This window comes from Equus asinus, chromosome 3 (genome assembly GCF_041296235.1).
Source record: "Equus asinus isolate D_3611 breed Donkey chromosome 3, EquAss-T2T_v2, whole genome shotgun sequence".
In the NCBI taxonomy this organism is placed as follows: Eukaryota; Metazoa; Chordata; class Mammalia; order Perissodactyla; family Equidae; genus Equus; species Equus asinus.
The window spans coordinates 111,270,207-111,288,737 of NC_091792.1; the positions used below are offsets into that span (position 1 = coordinate 111,270,207).

The 18,531-nt window shown below is 34.9% G+C and overlaps 1 protein-coding gene across 12 annotated transcripts in view; it reads left to right on the top strand.

The window, feature by feature from the left end:
• Positions 1–18,531, top strand: part of EPHA5 (EPH receptor A5) — a 326,925-nt gene that overhangs the window by 21,290 nt on the left and 287,104 nt on the right. For all 12 annotated transcript variants that reach the window (XR_011502213.1, XR_011502214.1, XM_044766079.2 and 9 more), the window contains exon 2: positions 5,758–5,822. Coding sequence is in view for 10 of the 12 variants with exons in the window: in XM_044766079.2 (XP_044622014.1) it covers positions 5,758–5,822 (65 nt within the window). In the remaining 2 variants the exon portion in view is untranslated. The remainder of the gene's footprint in view (positions 1–5,757; positions 5,823–18,531) is intronic.

Below are 18,531 nucleotides of genomic sequence, written 5' to 3' on the forward strand. Positions count from 1 at the left end.
CCTGATACGTAGTAAGCATTGAATAAGTTCCTTTCCCCACATTTTTATTTCTTCTTTCTAAAAATGATTATATAGACAGGTTGCTCAGAATTGGAAAATAAATGAATACTCTCCTACTTATTGTCTATGGAAATACAATCAGTTATAGATTCTTGCCTTCAAGGAAAGGGATGCCAGAAATCTATGTAACCCCCTAAACCTATAACATAATTTTTACTAAATTTACAAATTGAGTTTTCCAATGGGAAACACATGTCCTCTTTCCTTGCACTCATTTTATCAACTGTTCTTTGTTCCCTGCAGCAGTTGTCAAATTATAAAATTTAGCCTGGAAGCAAGAAATCACATCTGCACAGAATGGGACCATGGAGAGAGGCTGGACAGCTGTATATCTGGGGTTTGTTCTCACAAATTAGTTGAATGTGTGCTGTAACTGAATCCAGTATCTTTTCTGATATTGTTAAATGGAAATCAATAGGCAAGCATCCATCAAAATTCTACTGTATGCAATGGGACTTTGATTCAATGCCTTTAGAGGAAGAGAATTCCATCCTCTGCTGCTAATTCAAATTATTCTGTCTTCACACTGTGGGGGAGATCCAACTACCGTTATAGTTGTGTTTGTTTCTTAATGCAAAGATCATGGGAAAAACAGAAATAATAGTAAGAGTAAGAATACGCTGGCTCTACTTTCCCTTCATGTCATCAAGGGTCACAAATTCTCTCAAGACTTGCCCACTGCTGATGGTGGAATGGAGGATCTTTGAGCTGTCTTTTGACTCTTCAAAGGCTCAAAACGCATCTTTTTCCTGGAGAATCCAATAAAATTTTTCTGCTTTTTATGACTAATATGAGCATGATGTTAAGGAGGAAGCAGCAGAGTCAAAGTGATACACAGCAAGTTATGAATATTCGAAAGTTATAATCATTGAAAAGCATATTTGTGTTATTAACTCGAATTAACATTTGTTAGGATCTGTAAAGTTGAGGATTTACGAGTCTTCTTATGCATATTCTATTTTATTCATTCTGTCCTCTCCTTGCCTCGCTTGAATCCCAACAAAAAGAATGAGTTAGCAACCCTCTGGCTTTTCTAAAAGTAAATTCTTTAAAAGCTTCCCTCTGTTTGTTCAAGAAAGAATTAAAATTATTAGAGTGTAGTATTAAAATTGAAGCATATTTAAGATGAGTTTGAATTAGTTTCTATTATAATCTGCTGTTTGGTTGGACAGAGAGTTAACTGATTTTTACTTCTTAACAATTTCCTGTGTCAGTCTTTTTTTTTCCTATACTAACTTTAGGAATTTGCAACAGACTACATACTCATTGACCCCTGTAGAGTTATTTCTCTTGGAGAATCAATCTTCTTAATTACTGATTAGAATACCAACCAATATGCCCATCTTCATTGTAATTATACAATGGCTGAGGGAAAAATGACCTTGAAGGCTGTCTCTCAGTTTAATGGCGTGACTTTATTTTAAAATATAAATAACAGAATAACAACATTTTTCAAAAAATTTCTGATATCTAATTAACGTCTTCCAGCGTAACTGTGGTATCAAACATTTCCTCTAATTATATTCATTAGTGACTTCTCCTGGACAAGTTTTAATTAAGTTGTACAATGAAGATCAATATTCATTGTGTATTCATTGCAATTTACAACAAGCATATATACTGTTGAGAACAATTTAATTACTGTAATTGTAGCACAGAAGATACTTAGTGACTGTGCTCCATTATGCCAATCCCCACTTTTAATAAATTTGATAGTGAAATTGGAAAATGAGCTTCTGAAAACTCACATTTATATATACCCTATGTCTAAACTTCTGTTTTTTGTGTAACTGGCTTAAGTAGTGGCGGAAATGGAAGTATTAATAATATCAGTGGCATAGTGCTTTTTCATACATGCCATCATGAATGTTAAGAAATTATTAGAGCACAAATAAGAACAGCTGTAATAATAGTTATATTGGTTATGTGAAAAATAATTTAGAGGTGTTGGGGAATAAGAATACTCCATTTTTCCCAAAATAAGACTTCAAATTTTGTTACTTCTATTTCTTTAAATAGAAGTAGTATTTTGATCCATAAGGAATGCCTCCAAATATGCTAACTTCTGTTAATGAAGCTCATGCTACTGATGCACTATACAAAAATTTTGGAAGTAGAGATTTTCTATTAGCATCGTAGGTATATACCAGGGTTTCTCAGCTTGGACATTAGTGAAATTTGAGCCAGATAATCATTTCCTGGGGGGTGGGGGAAGTTTTGGTGTGCATTGAAGGATGTTTGGTCATATATCTGGCTTCTTCAAATGAGATACCAGTAGCAAATACTGCCCCTACCTTCCACTTTTGACAATCAAAGATGTCTTCAGAATTTAGCATATGTCCATGTGGAGAACCACAAGTGTATGTTGATTCACACATGCCCCCCTGATCTGCCCACTGACTAAACAATTCATTCGTAAGACAAACAGTGATTTAGCTGTTTTGAGCTCAGGCTAGGGTCATAGGCATTAGTCAAATGTAGTGTTCTTTTAGGGGAAAAACACAATTTTGTGTACTCAGTGTTTTGGAGATAAGAATTGGGTGTTATTAGAATATTCAGTAATAATACCTTACATAAATTAAGGAAAAGGAGAATCAGATATGGCTTCCTGGAGAAGGCAGTTCCTGAAATTTGTTTTGTAGGAGAAATGAGGAGTTAGCAGTTCAGAAAGGGGGAAGGGCATTTGAGAAAGCTAACGAGGCATGTGCAAAACTGGGAGGTAAAAGAAAGCTCTCTCTTTCTCTAAAGATCTATATAGATCTAGACTTGGATATCTATATGTAAGTTACACATATAGATATATATCTGTCTATCTGTATATATCATTTTGGCTATTTCCCCTGGGGCATCAAATCTCAATTTTCTCTGCATTATATGAACAAAATTACAATATAGAAGTCTGCAAGTAATTGCCTAAAACATCTAATTTTCCTTCAATTTCCAATACTCTAATGGTATATATAAATATCTACTTTGCATTGTGAATTTTATGAAATCAGGAAGGCAACTTCTGACAGTAGTGGGAAGTGACGCATGTATTTCCTATAAACCCACTTATCTATTTTTCTGAAGACAACCTTTGACAAGATAATCATGAGATAATATACATTCCTATGGTGGCTATTTTCACACGTTTAGTAATGTAGTCCAATACTGAAGACGCCCAATAAATTGTATTAACAGCCACGATAGCATTTTGAGTTCACTCGTTTACTTTCACACACATAGGTATTTTAAGCCAAAAAAGAGTAAAAATAGTAATTTAGATTAAAGTTAATTCAAGTGAAACTAACTAAACTTTAGAAAGACATCTGGAATTCTGTTGGTAATAAAGAAGATTTCAAGATCCACATATTATTAAGAGGTCTACAAGGAATGCTGTGTTTCTCATGGCAGGCTAGTTATGAATTCTTAGAATTCCTATGCACATCAGTTTGCCACCACAGGATTAAGTTCAATTTCACTGCCGTCATCGTAGAAGGCCTTGAGTTTGCTGACTTGCTCTGCTTTATCTAGTCTACACAGATATGCTGCTGCTCAATATCAAAGGCGAATCAAATGAATCAAGATGAATAAACATAACGATTTAGGTTCTGCACTCCCCTGGTATTTAGTCATGTCTAGACACAGCCCTAGTGTCCCAGAAAAACTAAAATGAGGACAAGGACATTTAAGTTTAGTGTAGCCTTATTCCCATGGAAACCAGGAAAGCCCACAATAGAGTAAAAAGAAAAGTACGGATGTAATTGAAAAATTAGATTTAGTGGAATGACTGGAGGATTTGCAAGGTCAGTGGATAGGGGAACAGTTTTAATTTGTTTTTTTGTTTTTGCTGTTTTAAACAATGGTTTTTTCAGTTAGGTCAATTTCTTTTAAAAAGGGAATTATTGCACCAATTATTTATTTTATTATTCCCTAAAGTCAATATGATGTGTGTAGGCTCAAGATGATACAAACATTCTATAAGCATGCATTTTTATAGATAAAGAGCTCAGAACTTAATGAGGGAAATAACAAAGTACATTGGACACACAAATTTATGTATATATGTATGTATATCGAACATGCAAATATATATGTGGTATTGAGTATATTTCTGTGTGTTTTCTAAAAGTTTTGTTTTTGATTTATCTTTAGATTACTAATATTATAGACACCTTTGTTTATAAGATATGTATGTTTGCATATGTTATATGAAATAAAATGACAGATAATAAGGGTTAAATGCACATAATTTCTACAGTGTGTAGAAAATTTTTATTTCAGTTCTGATCTTGATTTCCTCAGTGATAATAACTTTATCTTATATTCTCTTATAGAAGTATTATAATACATTTCTCAGCCCATCATCTGTTAATACTGTAGTATCCCAGGCTTACACTTGCAGATAGAACCATCTTTTTGTGTGTGTGTGTGTTAGGAAGTTTCACCCTGACCTAACATCTGCACCAGTCTTCCTCTGCTTTGTATGTGAGATGCCTCCACTGCATGGCTGACAAGTGGAGTGGGTCCACACCCAGGATCTGAACCTGCGAACCTGGTTAAACCGCAAAGGTTTAACCACCTGGCTACAGGGCTGGCCCCCTAGAATCATCTTTTTTAGAACTGTTGGCATTTCAAGGTATTGGCTTTTGAATGTGGTTTAAAGAAGCTCCACTACCTCTGATGAGAGATAACCCAAGTGCTTCCCTTTTGGGTCCAAATGCTATGCTCATGCAAAGTGGTTCAGCTGCACGGTGTACCAGATAGACTCATAAGAGGGAAAGATATTGATTTATGATCCTGGTCTAAATCATTTTGACTACACAACACCCTTTAAGCTAGTTTGATTTGAGGGGAACAGTAAGTGAATGTACTGAAAAATAAATACTGTGTTTGTTTGTATGTGTGCATGCACGTGTGTGTACATACTTTTCCATGTCTTCCTTTTGAAATAATAATATTCAGACTTCCATCCTGGGAGTTTCCAAATACTTTAGGATATCAAGCCAGAATTGAGATCTGCCTTTCAAAAATGTAGCTAATAGTTCTGTAAGAATCATATTTTAGGCTTGGTTATATATAAGTAGTAGAAGATACCTTTGGGAATGCAGTGGACACAACTATAGCAACAATCCTGAGAGCTGCTATAATTTCCTTGGCTTGGTTAAGGGTGTTTAGATTTATTTCTTAATTAAACTTGCAATTTGGATTACAGATTTCGGTTGCTATTGCAAAAAAATGTTACAAGCTTGGGAATAGTTTATTGCTGTTTAATGTAAATTATTTGTTAATTGCTTTATAACAGCTTTCCAGAAGAAAATATAGTACATTAAGCCACAATTTTATGGCTGCAGCTTAATCCCAAGACCTAGAGCCTTTAAAAAAGCAGCATGGTCCCTACAGTTTTTTGTGGACCTTTAGTTTTTTCTTTTCCTTATTATTAATTCTTTTCCTTTATTCTTGTTTGACCAGAAAGCACTTAGGGTGATGATTTGTTTACGTGTTTTTGCTGTAATTGTTCTCCAACTGTTTATTCAAAATCACTTGTCCTCTTGCATCCAAATAATGTTTTCTTTAAATTGTAACCCTTGTATTCATCTTAATAAATGCTTAATCTAATTTCCATTATGTAAACAATATGCACTCTTAATAACTCTGTGAAATAGTGGTGGCTTTTTATATATTTCACTCAGCTTTGTGTTCTTTCTCTTTCAGTGAATTTACTGGATTCACGTACTGTCATGGGCGACCTGGGATGGATTGCTTTTCCGAAAAATGGGGTAAGCCTTTATGAAATTTTCCCTACAACTTAAGCTGCCTAAGTAGACATCATGCTAAATGTTGTGTATGATTGAAAATTCACTGGACATATTTGTTGTTAAAAGAGGAGGGCTATGTGTGGGTGGGGGAAGGAAGGAGACCTCAAATTAGCTCTGACCTGGAGAAGGGAGCAAATAGGGAAGGGATTTCAATGACCGAATAACAAATATTTTATCTTCCTCTCTGAGAATTTCTCTGTAAAGTAATGTGAAGTTTCCTTCAGCATTCAGGAGAGTTTCAGATTGAAACAACCCACAAACTTTTAGAATTGGTTTATGTATGTAAAAAGAAAAAGCATTTGATTTGCTGCTGATTTGCCATTATTGTAGTTATATTGGATAGGAAATAAAAGTTAACATGTGAATGACCCGTGTTGATTCCAACACTTAGGACTGACTTATTTTGTACTTCATTCCCTACATCAGGGAATAAAAATATCATAAGAAATTAATTTAAATTCCATTGAGATTAGAAATTTCTCAGATTATCAGGTCAGTCATCCTTCAAAGGCTTTCTTTCAATTCTTAAATTTTTTCTTCACTGAAAATTTTCAGAAAAGATGTTTCATTGGAAGATTTTTATAATCAACAATTGTTTTTATTAGTAAATTATTTTACTGGTGTACATTAAAAATAGTCTTTTGGTTGAAAATTAGGTAAGCCAGTTTTTTAACAACACACATATTAATGTATTTATAATACTAACAATCCAATTAAACTAACTAATAGTACACAGATTATATTAAAAAGTGTTCCACTATCTTTTGCTCAGTTAAAAACACATCCGTATTAAGATGGAAACTGAAAGTGTAAGTGAAATATCATGACATAAAATCATTATATCACCAGAAAATATTGACTGCATTGCATGAGTATTATATTAAAAACAATTTAGACTTTGAGAGATTTTTATTATATAAAAACTTTAATATCATCTATTTTCTAATTTTTAAGCTAAAACTACCCAAATTCATTATGGAACCACCTGTGACAAAGACAAATAATATTTTCAATCCTCCACTTTAAGAAAAAAATTAAACAATTTGAATACTTAAAACTTCATAATATAGTGTATTTATGTAATTAATTTAGAAAGTTATTCACACAAATAATATTTCATATGCCTTTGAAGATTAATTTCAGTTTAAGTAATTGCATATTATAATAAATCTGGTTATAATAGCCATATAGCCAAAACTTTTAATTGTTTTTCCCATTTGATGAATAAATCAGGTATGTTAATCAGTCCTTTACTAAGAAAGTTATCATTATGAAAGCAAACAAGTAGTATTAGTTGTTCTAATTCATAGTAATTTATATGTTAACATCCTAATCTCAATGTGTTTTCTCTTTTTTCATTAACTTGGTATTTCTTTTTGGGTGTTAAAAATTATGGTTGCATTTAGAGGTATAATATAGATAAAGTAATACTAGTAGATTGTTAAGATATTAGAACATCAGATGAACCAAATGAGAAAATAATTGTCTCACTCAGATAACCAGTGCCAACATAATGGCGTATGTTCTCTGTCTGCCTCTCTTTTACTTTCTTTCATTTTTCTCCTCCCACCCTCACCCCCACATTCTTTTCTTTCTTTCATATCATCACCCCTATACAAGTAGATGGCTGACTAACATCCATTTATGAGGGCCTATGAATATATTTTGTAGTCTGCATTTTCTCACATAGCAACAATGATTTATTACATAAATATTTTAAATTGCCCTTTCTGAGAAGATAGCTGACACATTGAGTTGAAATTAATTTTTTAAAAGCCTGAGAAAATATATCAGATTCTCTTTGAATTTAGTTTTGTGTTTCTCTTGTTTCTGTTCAGAAGTTATCAGACAAGGTTTGACAGAGTGTATCTGTGAGGGTAAATCTGATGCAATTCTTCCTGCAATTAGAAATTTTGAGGGAAATTACTCAATTTTGTGCATGACTTCTGTATAAAGCACAATTGATTCCTTTATAAAAAACATAATCCCTTTGTATCAGGAATGAATACTTTCCGATCATTCAAACACTTCATGCTTTGTTTTTCTTTCTATTTTAATTGTTAGTATAGTGTCAATTTTGTTCAGGTTTTTTGAGTATTTTTTTCAAAATTCTTGTAATTTTTTGAGTGATATCTCTTTTGATGTATCTATGCCTGATGTTAATAGTGAAGAAAAAGAAGCTAATTTAGAGAAATTTAGTGAATTTGAGCTTGTCCAACTATGAGGAACGTGTGTGGAATCTAGGTGTTATATTTTGTGTTACGTCACTGAAATGCAAAATGAAGGAAAATTTTAAATTATATTTTAAAGAAAATGTGCAAAGTACAAGTAATTCTAATAAGAAGTATATATACTTTTAATATATTGTTCGTAGGCTGTGCCATTTATGATTTGATAAGTGATCTAATTCCAGGAGAAATATAGATCCTCAGAGGGATGTCAGCAAAAATTGTGGAGTAAGGGCCTCTGAAAATTTCCTCCTCCATAAAAGCCATGAGAAAACTGAAAAGCATTGTCAGAATCAACTGTCTAGAACTCTGGAAATTAACCAAAGTCTTGGAGCAATCCAGGGAACATTTATTCAAGAAAAGTGATGAATTTTGTTAGAACAGCTAGCTTTATGGCATTTTGAGGTGCTCTATGTCCTTCCTTGCCCCTCCAGATGTGAGGTTCCCTTGAAAACCCAAAAATCTGCCATCATGATGAAAGCCAGCAGTCTGGCAAGCACTGATGGGGGCGGAGTGAAGTAGGAGGTTCTTCAAAGTCTTGAGCCCAGAGAATTGTCATTATTTGACCTGCTAGCTCCCTGGAAGACTGCTCTTGTAAGGCTGTCTTGATTTGATCTGACTCAGCTCTCCCAGTCCGAAAGCCTTTATTATGCTAAGTAAAGAAGAATATTCTTTTCTCAGAACATTTTCCTGAACTTCAGGCCTTAGGAATGAATATTTTAGTATTTTATTTCTTAGACTGATAAAAAACGCTCACCAAATCTGCACCTAAGAATTGGGAAAGTACTCAGGAGAAACGCTGTTACTCATCCCTTGTAGTTATGCACGCATTCCATACGCTTCCTAGAAACAATCATTGCACCTGTAAAACTTTTTCGAAGCTTATAAACTCCTAGGCTTCTTGTAGCTATCTCTTATTTACCACTATCCAGTGTTTCTAAAACTTGGCTCTGATGTATAATAGAATAATAAATATTTCTTGGAAAGATAACTTTTTTCTTTTGAGGAAGATTAACCCTGAGCTAACTACCGCCAATCCTCCTCTTTTTTTGCTGAGGAAGACTGGCCCTGAGCTAACATCCATGCCCATCTTTCTCTACTTTATACATGGGATGCCTACCACAGTATGGCTTTTGCCAAGCGGTGCCATGTCTGCACCCGGGATCCAAACTGGTGAACCCTGGGCCGCTGAGAAACAGAACATGCAAACTTAACTGCTGCACCATGGGGCTGGCCCCTAACATTTTGTTTTTTTAATTTGTAAGATGGGGTATAAATTACTGAGATATAGGTTTGCATGAGGATGAAAAAGTGGGACCAAGAGTAGGGCTTGGCAAAGGTTGGTACTCAGTAAACATTCTTTCTTTGACCTTCTGTTGCATTTCTTTTCTCCTCGTACTAAGAGATTCACCAGTCCATCAGGTTTTTTGTTTCTTTTTGCATATATCTATATGAATTTATTGTCGGCACTTAAAGAATGGGGCCTTCATGTAAAATCTGAATTTTTCTATTCAGTTGGAAGTTTCAGAAAGCCGGAGCTAACTGCCTCCTATGACCTCAACAGCCCAAAGCTGAGTAAGGGCTGTTCTTTTAAGAGAGGAAGCAAATTCTCCTGTTTGACTTGGTTTTCCACCTTACACCCTTCGATCATTTAAGTTGCCAGTCTATAATGTTGACACTACTGCGGAGTCATGTCATGTTTTTAATATTGCACAAGCATCAGGATTTTCTTTTGTTTCAGGAGGAACTTTGTTTTTTAAAAAGTTCTCTAATTGTTACTTGCTCAGATGGTTTCTTCCTAGTTTTGTTTGAGTGCTTCACGTTAGTTAGGACCTATCATTTGAATTTGGGCTTCAGCATGTGCTTTTTTAGCCACAGTGTATCAGATAGACTGTATGTGTGTGTGTGTGTGTGGGTGGGTGTGGGTGTGTCTACCTCACGGTAGTAACTTGAACTCTCCTTCTGTTTTTTTATTCTGGATATATCTAGAAGTATTATGTTACAGTAAAGTTTGATTTTGTGCATATTTTCTGGATTCATTCATTCAATAGATACGTATTGGCACTTTGCATGTGCCAGTCACTCTTCTGGGCACCAGGGTCATAGCAGTGAAGAAAGAAAACAGAAGTCCTGACGTCCTGGAGTATGAGGCCGCATTGTTATTTTCAGAATGAGTAGTCAGAGTGTTAGAGCAATGTGGTAGATGAAATGCTGTCTAGTTCTATCTCTTCTTTCTATACATATACAGAAGTGTCAAAGAGGTGACAGCATTTGCTCAAGGTCATTCAAGTAGTTTTTGACACCAATGGGAAGAGCATGTGTTTTGTATTTGGCACATGTGGTATCACATAACTGTTTCTAATTGTCTTGCCATGAAAAAAATACTCTGTCATGTATATACATTCATTTAGTACTAAAGATGACAATGCAAAAAGAGATGCTTAGTAATCTTTTTGCAGTTGAGGAAAATGAGGCTCAGTAAGAGTAAGTGACTTGCCTAAGGATATGCAGTTGTCAAGAGACTGAGGCCATTTCAAACCTAGGTCTTCCAGGACCCTGATTATTTAAACTAGAGGTGAGCTCTCCAAACAGTTAGGTCTCCCGAGATTTGACTAGGCTCTGGATGGTGCCCTGACTTATAGTTTATATAAGGAATTCAAAAAATATATAGCACATAGGTGCTCAAATATATAAGTTGCGCTTGTTATATTGTGCGTATATAATAAATATGATTAGATAAATAGATAATTAAAAGGATGGATTAACCTGACTCTCAGCTATGTCTTTAATTCACTTTATTATTTTTGGGACCTCTGTGAATCTCAGCTTTTCTATTTGTTAAGTGGGAGTAGATGGCTATTATCATCTATCTTGAAGTGTTGTTTTTAGGATAAATAAGATAATGTATTTGAATGCACCACGTGATCCCTAAATCACTAAAGATATAGAGAAGATGACGGCTGATTAAAAACCTTCCATATTACTGCTTTCAGATGTAGCTAGAAAGCAATATTTTAGTAGTTAAAAGGGAACAACCACTTAGCTATCTCTTTGACATTTGACTATTCAATGAAGTAAGTAGACGTTAAAAGTTTTCATACCTCAACACCCAAATGTGGGATCCTATACTCCAGTCTCACTTTGAATAAAATTAAGGGAAAGAGTTGTAAGCTTTTTTTAAAAACAGTTTTTTCAGAAATGATCTTTAATTCTAAACAGAAACTAAAACAAACAAGCCAAATACAGACTGGCTTAATTGATGTAAAATATGCATAGTAGCCCTCCATTCTGAATTTCACTGCTTATTTGAGTAACTATTTGTTTTCCTCCAGAGCACCTTTTGTTAATAGTTTAACGGAGGTTCTCAAACTTTTTCGGCTTCAACCCATTAGGGCATAATTTTAACAGTAATTGTGATTTTTAAGAATGGGGCTAAGGAATAATAAAGAGGCTTGAGAATTCATTGATTTCATCATGGACTCTATGGTCATCCCTCTATGTTTTCATAAGGTTTTATTTTAAATTATTTGTAAATTTTCTTGCGTTGTGGATTTTTTAAAATGCACAGACTTTATTGTTTTAGAGAAATTTTGGGTTTACAGAAGAGTAAGAAGAAAGTATGGAGAGTTCCTGTACACCATCTCAATATCCTCTAACCCTGTTTCCACTATTATTAGCATATTGCATTGGTGTGGCACATTTGTTACAATTGGTAAGTCAATATTGAAACATTATTATTAACTAAAGGCCATAGCTTATATTTGAGTTCACCCTTTCTGTTATACGTTCTATGGGTTTTGACAAATGTATAATGATATGTATTTACCATTACAGCATAATACAGAACACATTCACTGTCCTAAAACTCCCTTGTGCTCCACCTTTTCAGCCCTTGGTCCTTTCCTCCCTCTTCCTCCCTAATCCCTGGCAAATACTGATCCTTTTACTGTCCCTATAGTTTTGCCTTTTCAAGAATGTCACACATGAGCTGGAATCACAGTTTTAGCATTTTGAGATTGACTTCCTTTGCTTAGCAACATGCATTTCATGTTTTTCTATGCCTTTTTGTGGCTTGAGAGTACATTTATTTTTATCATAGAATATCCCTCTATATTTTATTGAAGTCATAATGGTTTATAACACTGAATTTTCAGTTGTACATCATTATTTGTCAGTCACCATATAAATGTGCCCCTTTACCCCTTAATGTCAACCCCCTCAAACCCCTTCCTCTCTGGTAACCAGTAATCTCTACTCTTTGTTGACATGTTAGTTTATCTTCCACATGAGTGAAATCATACGGTGTTTATCTTTCTCTGCCTGGCTTATTTTGCTTAACGTAATACCCTCAAGGTTTAGCCATGTTGCTGTGAATGGTACCATTGCATCATTTTTTATTGCTGAGTAGTATTCCATTATATATATATATATATATATATATATATATACACCACATCTTCTTTATATATTCATCAGTCGCTGGGCACTTGGGTTGCTTCCACATCTTGGCTATTGTGAATAATGCTGCAATGAACATAGGGGTGCATAAGTCTCTTTGAATTGTTGATTTCAAGTCCTTTGGATAAATACTCAGTAGTGGGAAAGCTGGATCATATGGTATTTCTATTTTAATTTTTTGAGAAATCTCCATACTGTTTTCCATAGTGGTTGCATCAGTTTGCATTCCCACTAGCAGTGTATGAAGCTTCCCTTTTCTCCACATCCTCTCCATTTCCTAGTTTTTGTCTTGGTGATTATAGCCATTCTAAGGGATATAAGGTGATATCTCAGTGTAGTTTTGTTGTGCATTTCCCTGATGATTAGTGATGTTAAACATCTTTTCATGTGCATTTTGGCCATCTGTTTATCTTCTTTGAAAAAATGTCAGTTCATATGCTCTGCCCATTTTTTGTTTGTTTCTTTGTTGTTGAGTTGTGTGAGTTCTTTACATATTTTGGAGATTAACTCCTTGTCAGAAATATGACTTACACATATTTTTTCCCACTTGGTGGGTTGTCTTTTCATTTTATCCCTGATTTCCTTTTCCTTTCAGAAGCTTGTTAGTCTGATGAAGTCCCATTTGTTTATTTATTTATTTTTTTTAGTTTCCCTTGCCTGAGTGGACATGGTCTTCGAAAAGATCCTCCCATGACCACTGTCAAAGAATGTACTGCATATATTTTCTTCTAAGAGTTTTATGGTTTCATGTCTTACCTTCATGTCTTTGATCCATTTTGAGTTCAATTTTGTGTAGGTGTAAGATAATGGTCTACTTTCATTCTTTTGCATGTGACTGTCCAGTTTTCCCAACACCATTTATTGAAGAGCCTTTTCTTTCTCCATTGTATGTCCTAAGCTCCTTTGTTGAAGACTAGCTGTTCATAGATGTATGGTTTTATTTCTGAGCTTTCAATTCCATTCCACTGATCTGTGTGTCTGTTTTTGTACCAGTACCGTGCTGTTTTGATTACTATAGCTTTGTAGTATATTTTGAAGTCAGAGATTGTGATATCTCTAGCTTTGTTCTTTTTTCTCAGGATTGCTTTAGCTATTGGGGGTCTTTGGTTGCCCCATGTGAATTTTAGGATTCATTGTTCTATTTCTGAGAAGAACATCACTGGGATTCTGATTGGGATTGCATTGAATCTGTAAATTACTTTAGATAATATGGATATTTTAACTATATTTTTTCTTCTAATCCATGTGCATGGAATATCTTTCCATTTCTTTATGTCATCGATTTCTTTAAATAATCTCTTGCAGTTTTCATTCTATAGGTCTTTCACCTCCTTGGTCACATTTATTCCAAGATATTTTATTCTTTTTGTTGTGATTGTAAATGAAATTGTATTCTTGACTTCTCTTTCTGTTAGTTTGTCATTAGAGTATAGAAATACAACTGATTTTTTTAAGTTGATCTTGTACCCTGCAACTTTGCTGTAGTTGTTGATTATTTCCAGTAGTTTTCTGATGAATTATTTAGGGTTTTCTACATATATATATAAGATCATGTCATATACAAACAGCAAGAATTTCAGTTCTTCATTGCCAATGTGGATACCCTTTATTTCTTTTCCTTGCCTAATTGCTGCGGCCTAAACCTCCAGTACTATGTTGAATAAGAGTGGTGAGAGTGGGCACCCTTGTCTTGTTCCTGTTCTCAGAGGAATGGCTTTCAGTTTTTTCCCCATTGAATATGATGTTGGCTGTGGGTTTGTCATATATGGCCTTTATTATGTTGAGGTACTTTCTTTCTATACCCATTTTATTGAGAGCTTTTATAAAAAATGGATATTGGATCTTGTCAGATGCTTTCTCTGCATCTATTGTGATGATCATGGGGTTTTTATTCCTCATTTTGTTAGTGTGGTGTATCACATTCATTGATTAGTGGTTGTTGAACCATCTCTGTGTCCCTGGTATAAATCCCATTTGATCATGGTATGTGAACTTTTTAACGTATTGCTATATTTGGCTTGCCAATATTTTGTTGAGGATTTACATCTATGTTCATCAGTGATATTGGTCTGTAATTTTTTTTCTTTGTGTTGTCCTTGTCCAGCTTTAGGATAAGGGGGATGTGGGCCTCATAAAATGTTAGGAAGTGGCCCATCTTCTTTAATTTTTTGGAGTAGTTTGAGAAGGATAGTATTAAATCTTCTTTGACTGTTTGGTAGAATTCTCCAGAGGAACCATCTGATTCGGGAGTTTTATTTTTGGGGAGGGTTTTTATTACTGTTTCAATCTCTCTATTTGTGATTGGTCTATTCAGATTCTCTATTTCTTCTTGATTCAGTTTTGGGAGGATGTATGAGTCTAAGAATTTATCTATTTCTTCTAGATTGTCCATATACTTTTTCATAGTATTCTCTTATAATCATTTGTATTTCTATGGAATCCATTGTGATTTCTCCTCTTTCATTTCTCATATTATTTATTTGAGCCTTCTCTATTTTTTTCTTAGTAAGCCTGGCCAAGGATTTATCAATTTTCTTTATCTTCTCAAAAAACCAGTTCTTAGTTTCATTGATCCTTTCTAGTGTTCTTTTGCTTTCAATTTCATTTATTTCTGCTCTAATTTTCACTATTTTCCTCCTTCTGATGACTTTGGGCTGTGTTTGTTCTTCTTTTTCTAGTTATTTTAGGTGTAGTTTAAGATTGCTTATTTGAGATTTTTCTTGTTTGTTAGGGTGGGTCTGTATTGCCATGAATTTCCCTCTTAAGACCACTTTTGCTGCATTCCATATGAGTTAGTATGGTGTATTTTCATTTCTATTTGCCTCCAGAAGTTTTTTGATTTCTCCTTTAATTTCCTCAATGACCCATTGGTTGGTCAGCAGCATGTTTTTAGTCTCCACATATTTGTCACTTCCCCAGTATTTTTCTTATAGTTGATTTCTAATTTCTTAGCACTATAGTTGAAAAAGATGCTTGATGTGGTTTCAATCTTTTTAAATTTATTGAGGCTTGCCTTCTACTCCAATATATGTCCATCTTTGAGAATGTTCCATGTGCACTTGAGAAGAATGTGTGTTCTGTTGTTTTTGGATGGACTGTTCTATATATGCACATTAAGTCTATCTGGTCTAGTTTTTTGTTTTGTCCCACTATTTCCTTGTTAACTTTCTGTCTGGATGATCTTTCCATTCATCTAGGTTGGGGGGGGGGCGTTAATTTTCCCTATTATTATTGTGTTGTAGTTAATATCTTCTTCTAGGTTTACTAATAGTTGTTTTATGTACTTTGTTGCTCTTGTGTTGGGTATATATATTTTTATAAGTGTCAAGTCTTTATGGTGGAGAGTCCCTTTCATCGTTAGGTACTTCCCCTCTTTGTCTCTCATTGCCTTTTTTATCTTGAAGTCTACTTTGTTTGATATAAGTATGGCAACATCTGCTTTCTTTCATTTGACATTATCTTTGAGTCTCATCTTTCATCCCTTCACTCTGAGCCTGCGTTTGTCTTTAGATCTGAGATATGTTTCCTGGAGGCAACATATTGTTGGTCTTATGTTTTAATCCATCTAGTCACTCTGTGTCTTTTGATTGGGGAATTCAGTCCATTTACATTTAGAGTGATTATTGATATATGAGGGCTTAATGTTGCCATTTTATCACTTGTCTTCCAGGCGTTCCGTATTTCCCCTGTTTCTCATCCTGTGTATTTCAGACTGCCAATTCAGTTTGGTGGTTCTTTATGATGGTTTATTAGTTTTCTCTTTATTTATCATTTGTGTCTCTATTCTGATTGTATAGTGGGTACTGTGAAGTTTGTATAGTAGATGAGATAGTCCATTTTCTGATAGCCTCTTATTCCCTTAGTCTAAGCAGGTTCTATCTCTTTCCTCTTCCCCTTCTAAGTTATTGTCACAACTTATTCCATTTTGCTTAGTGATTTTGTGATTAAAATGACAAGATTATAGGTACTTTTGATGTTTTCATTCCCTTTATCTTTAATGTTATAGTTAAGTGTTTGCTAACTTGTTGTGATAGACAGCTGCAATTTTCTGATTTTGTCTGCCTATTTATCTCCTTGTTCAGGGCTTTGTAAACACTTTTTTAAATTTTCAGGTGTGAAAGCATTCTTGAAGACTCCTTGTAGGTGGTGGGGGTCTTGTGGTGATGAACTCCCTCAGCTTTTGTTATCTAGGAAAATTTTTATTTCTCCATCATATCGGAGGACTTTTTTCTGGAGAGAGTATTCTTGGCTGAAAGTTTTTGTCTTTCAGAATTTTGAATGTATCATTCCACTCTCTCCTAACCTGTAAGGTTTCTGCTGAGAAAGACACTGAAATCCTGATAACTTTGTAAAATAACTTTGTAAGTTATTTTCTTCTGCCTTGCCACCCTTGATATTTTTGCTTTATCTTTGACTTTTGCCGGTTTTATTGCTATATGCCTTGGAGAAGGTCTTTTTACCTTGATGTAATTATGAGCTCTATTAGCTTCTTTTACTTGTAATTCCAGCTCCTTCCTCAAGTTTTGTATTTGCTAACTATACATTTATCATTTAATGGGAAAGTGGAGACTTATAGTAATGGAGTTCTTATGATTATGGGACAGTTAATTCCTAAAATCCAAAAACTGGGCATCAAAAAAATAGAGGGAAATGAGTGATGTCAGCATCATAGTGGAGTGAGCTCTTCCTTTAGACTCTCCTCCCTAAGATACAATGAAAAGGACAATTATAAACCAACAGAGCACATACACACAACACAGTAGACATCTGAGAGACCCAGGCAGCCATAGGTCTGAAGGTGGAGGTGCTGGACCCACTGCTGGGAATTTCTCAGCTATTATTTCTTTGAACAAGCTTTCTGCTCCTTCCTCCTCCTCTTCTCCCTCTAGAATACCTATAATCTTCACGTTACATTTCCTAATTGAGTCAGACACTTCTCGGAGATTTTCTTCATTTCTTTTTAGCCTTAGCTCTCTTTCCTCCTCCATCTGAAGCTTTTCTATATTTCTGTCCTCCAAATTACTAATTCAGTCCTCCATAATATCAGCTCTGTTATTGAAGGAATCCAGATTTTTCTTTATCTCAATCATTGTGTTTTTTATCTCTAACATGTCTGATTGGTTTTTCTTTATAGTTTCAATCTCATTTGTGAAGAATTCCCTCTATTCATTAATTTTAATCCTGATTTCATTGAATTGTCTGTCTGAATCTTCTTGTAATCCATTGAGTTTTTTATGATAGCAATTTTGAATTCTCTGTCATTTAGATTGTAAATTTCTCTACCTTCAGGATTGATTTCTGAGTGGTTGTCATTTTCCTTCTGATCTGAAGTGTTAATATACCACTTCTTATTATTTGATGGGGTGGATTTATTCCTTTGCATATTGTTAGTATCTATCTGGTCACAGATTCCACCTGCTACCACTGGGTGGGGGGCAGGAGCTGTGTATTCTGAGACTGCCATGATCTCTGGCATCTGTACCTATCTTTTGAAATCTATGCTGACAGGGAACCTTCTGCAATTGCTTGCTTAAAGCTGTTGCTTTACTAATGCAAGTGCAGACACTCTGGCTGGGGTCCCTTGCTTTGGCTGATGGGCCGAGCTGGTGCACCAGGTGTGGGGAGGGGTACCTTCTTTCACATGTGTTATCCTGGCATTTCTCACTTTGCCCTCGCTATTTGCTCTCCTGGGGTGCTGGCTTGATGAAGACAGATCTGCAATAGCTTAGCTCCTTCTCTGTGGAGCTTTGTCATGGCTGGGAAGCAATTTGGTGAGTGAAGACATTTCTGTGGAGAACTGCCCCTCCCACTTCTCCTCTTACAGCCACACACAATTCAGCACCCCAAATTGCTGATGGGGAGGGAAAGGAGATCCCTTACCTCCTTCCACTTTCTCCCAGGGGGTCCAGCACCTCCACTTTCAGATCTATGGTTGCTTGGATCTCTCACTTGTCTATTTTGTTGTGTGAATGTCCTCTATTTTT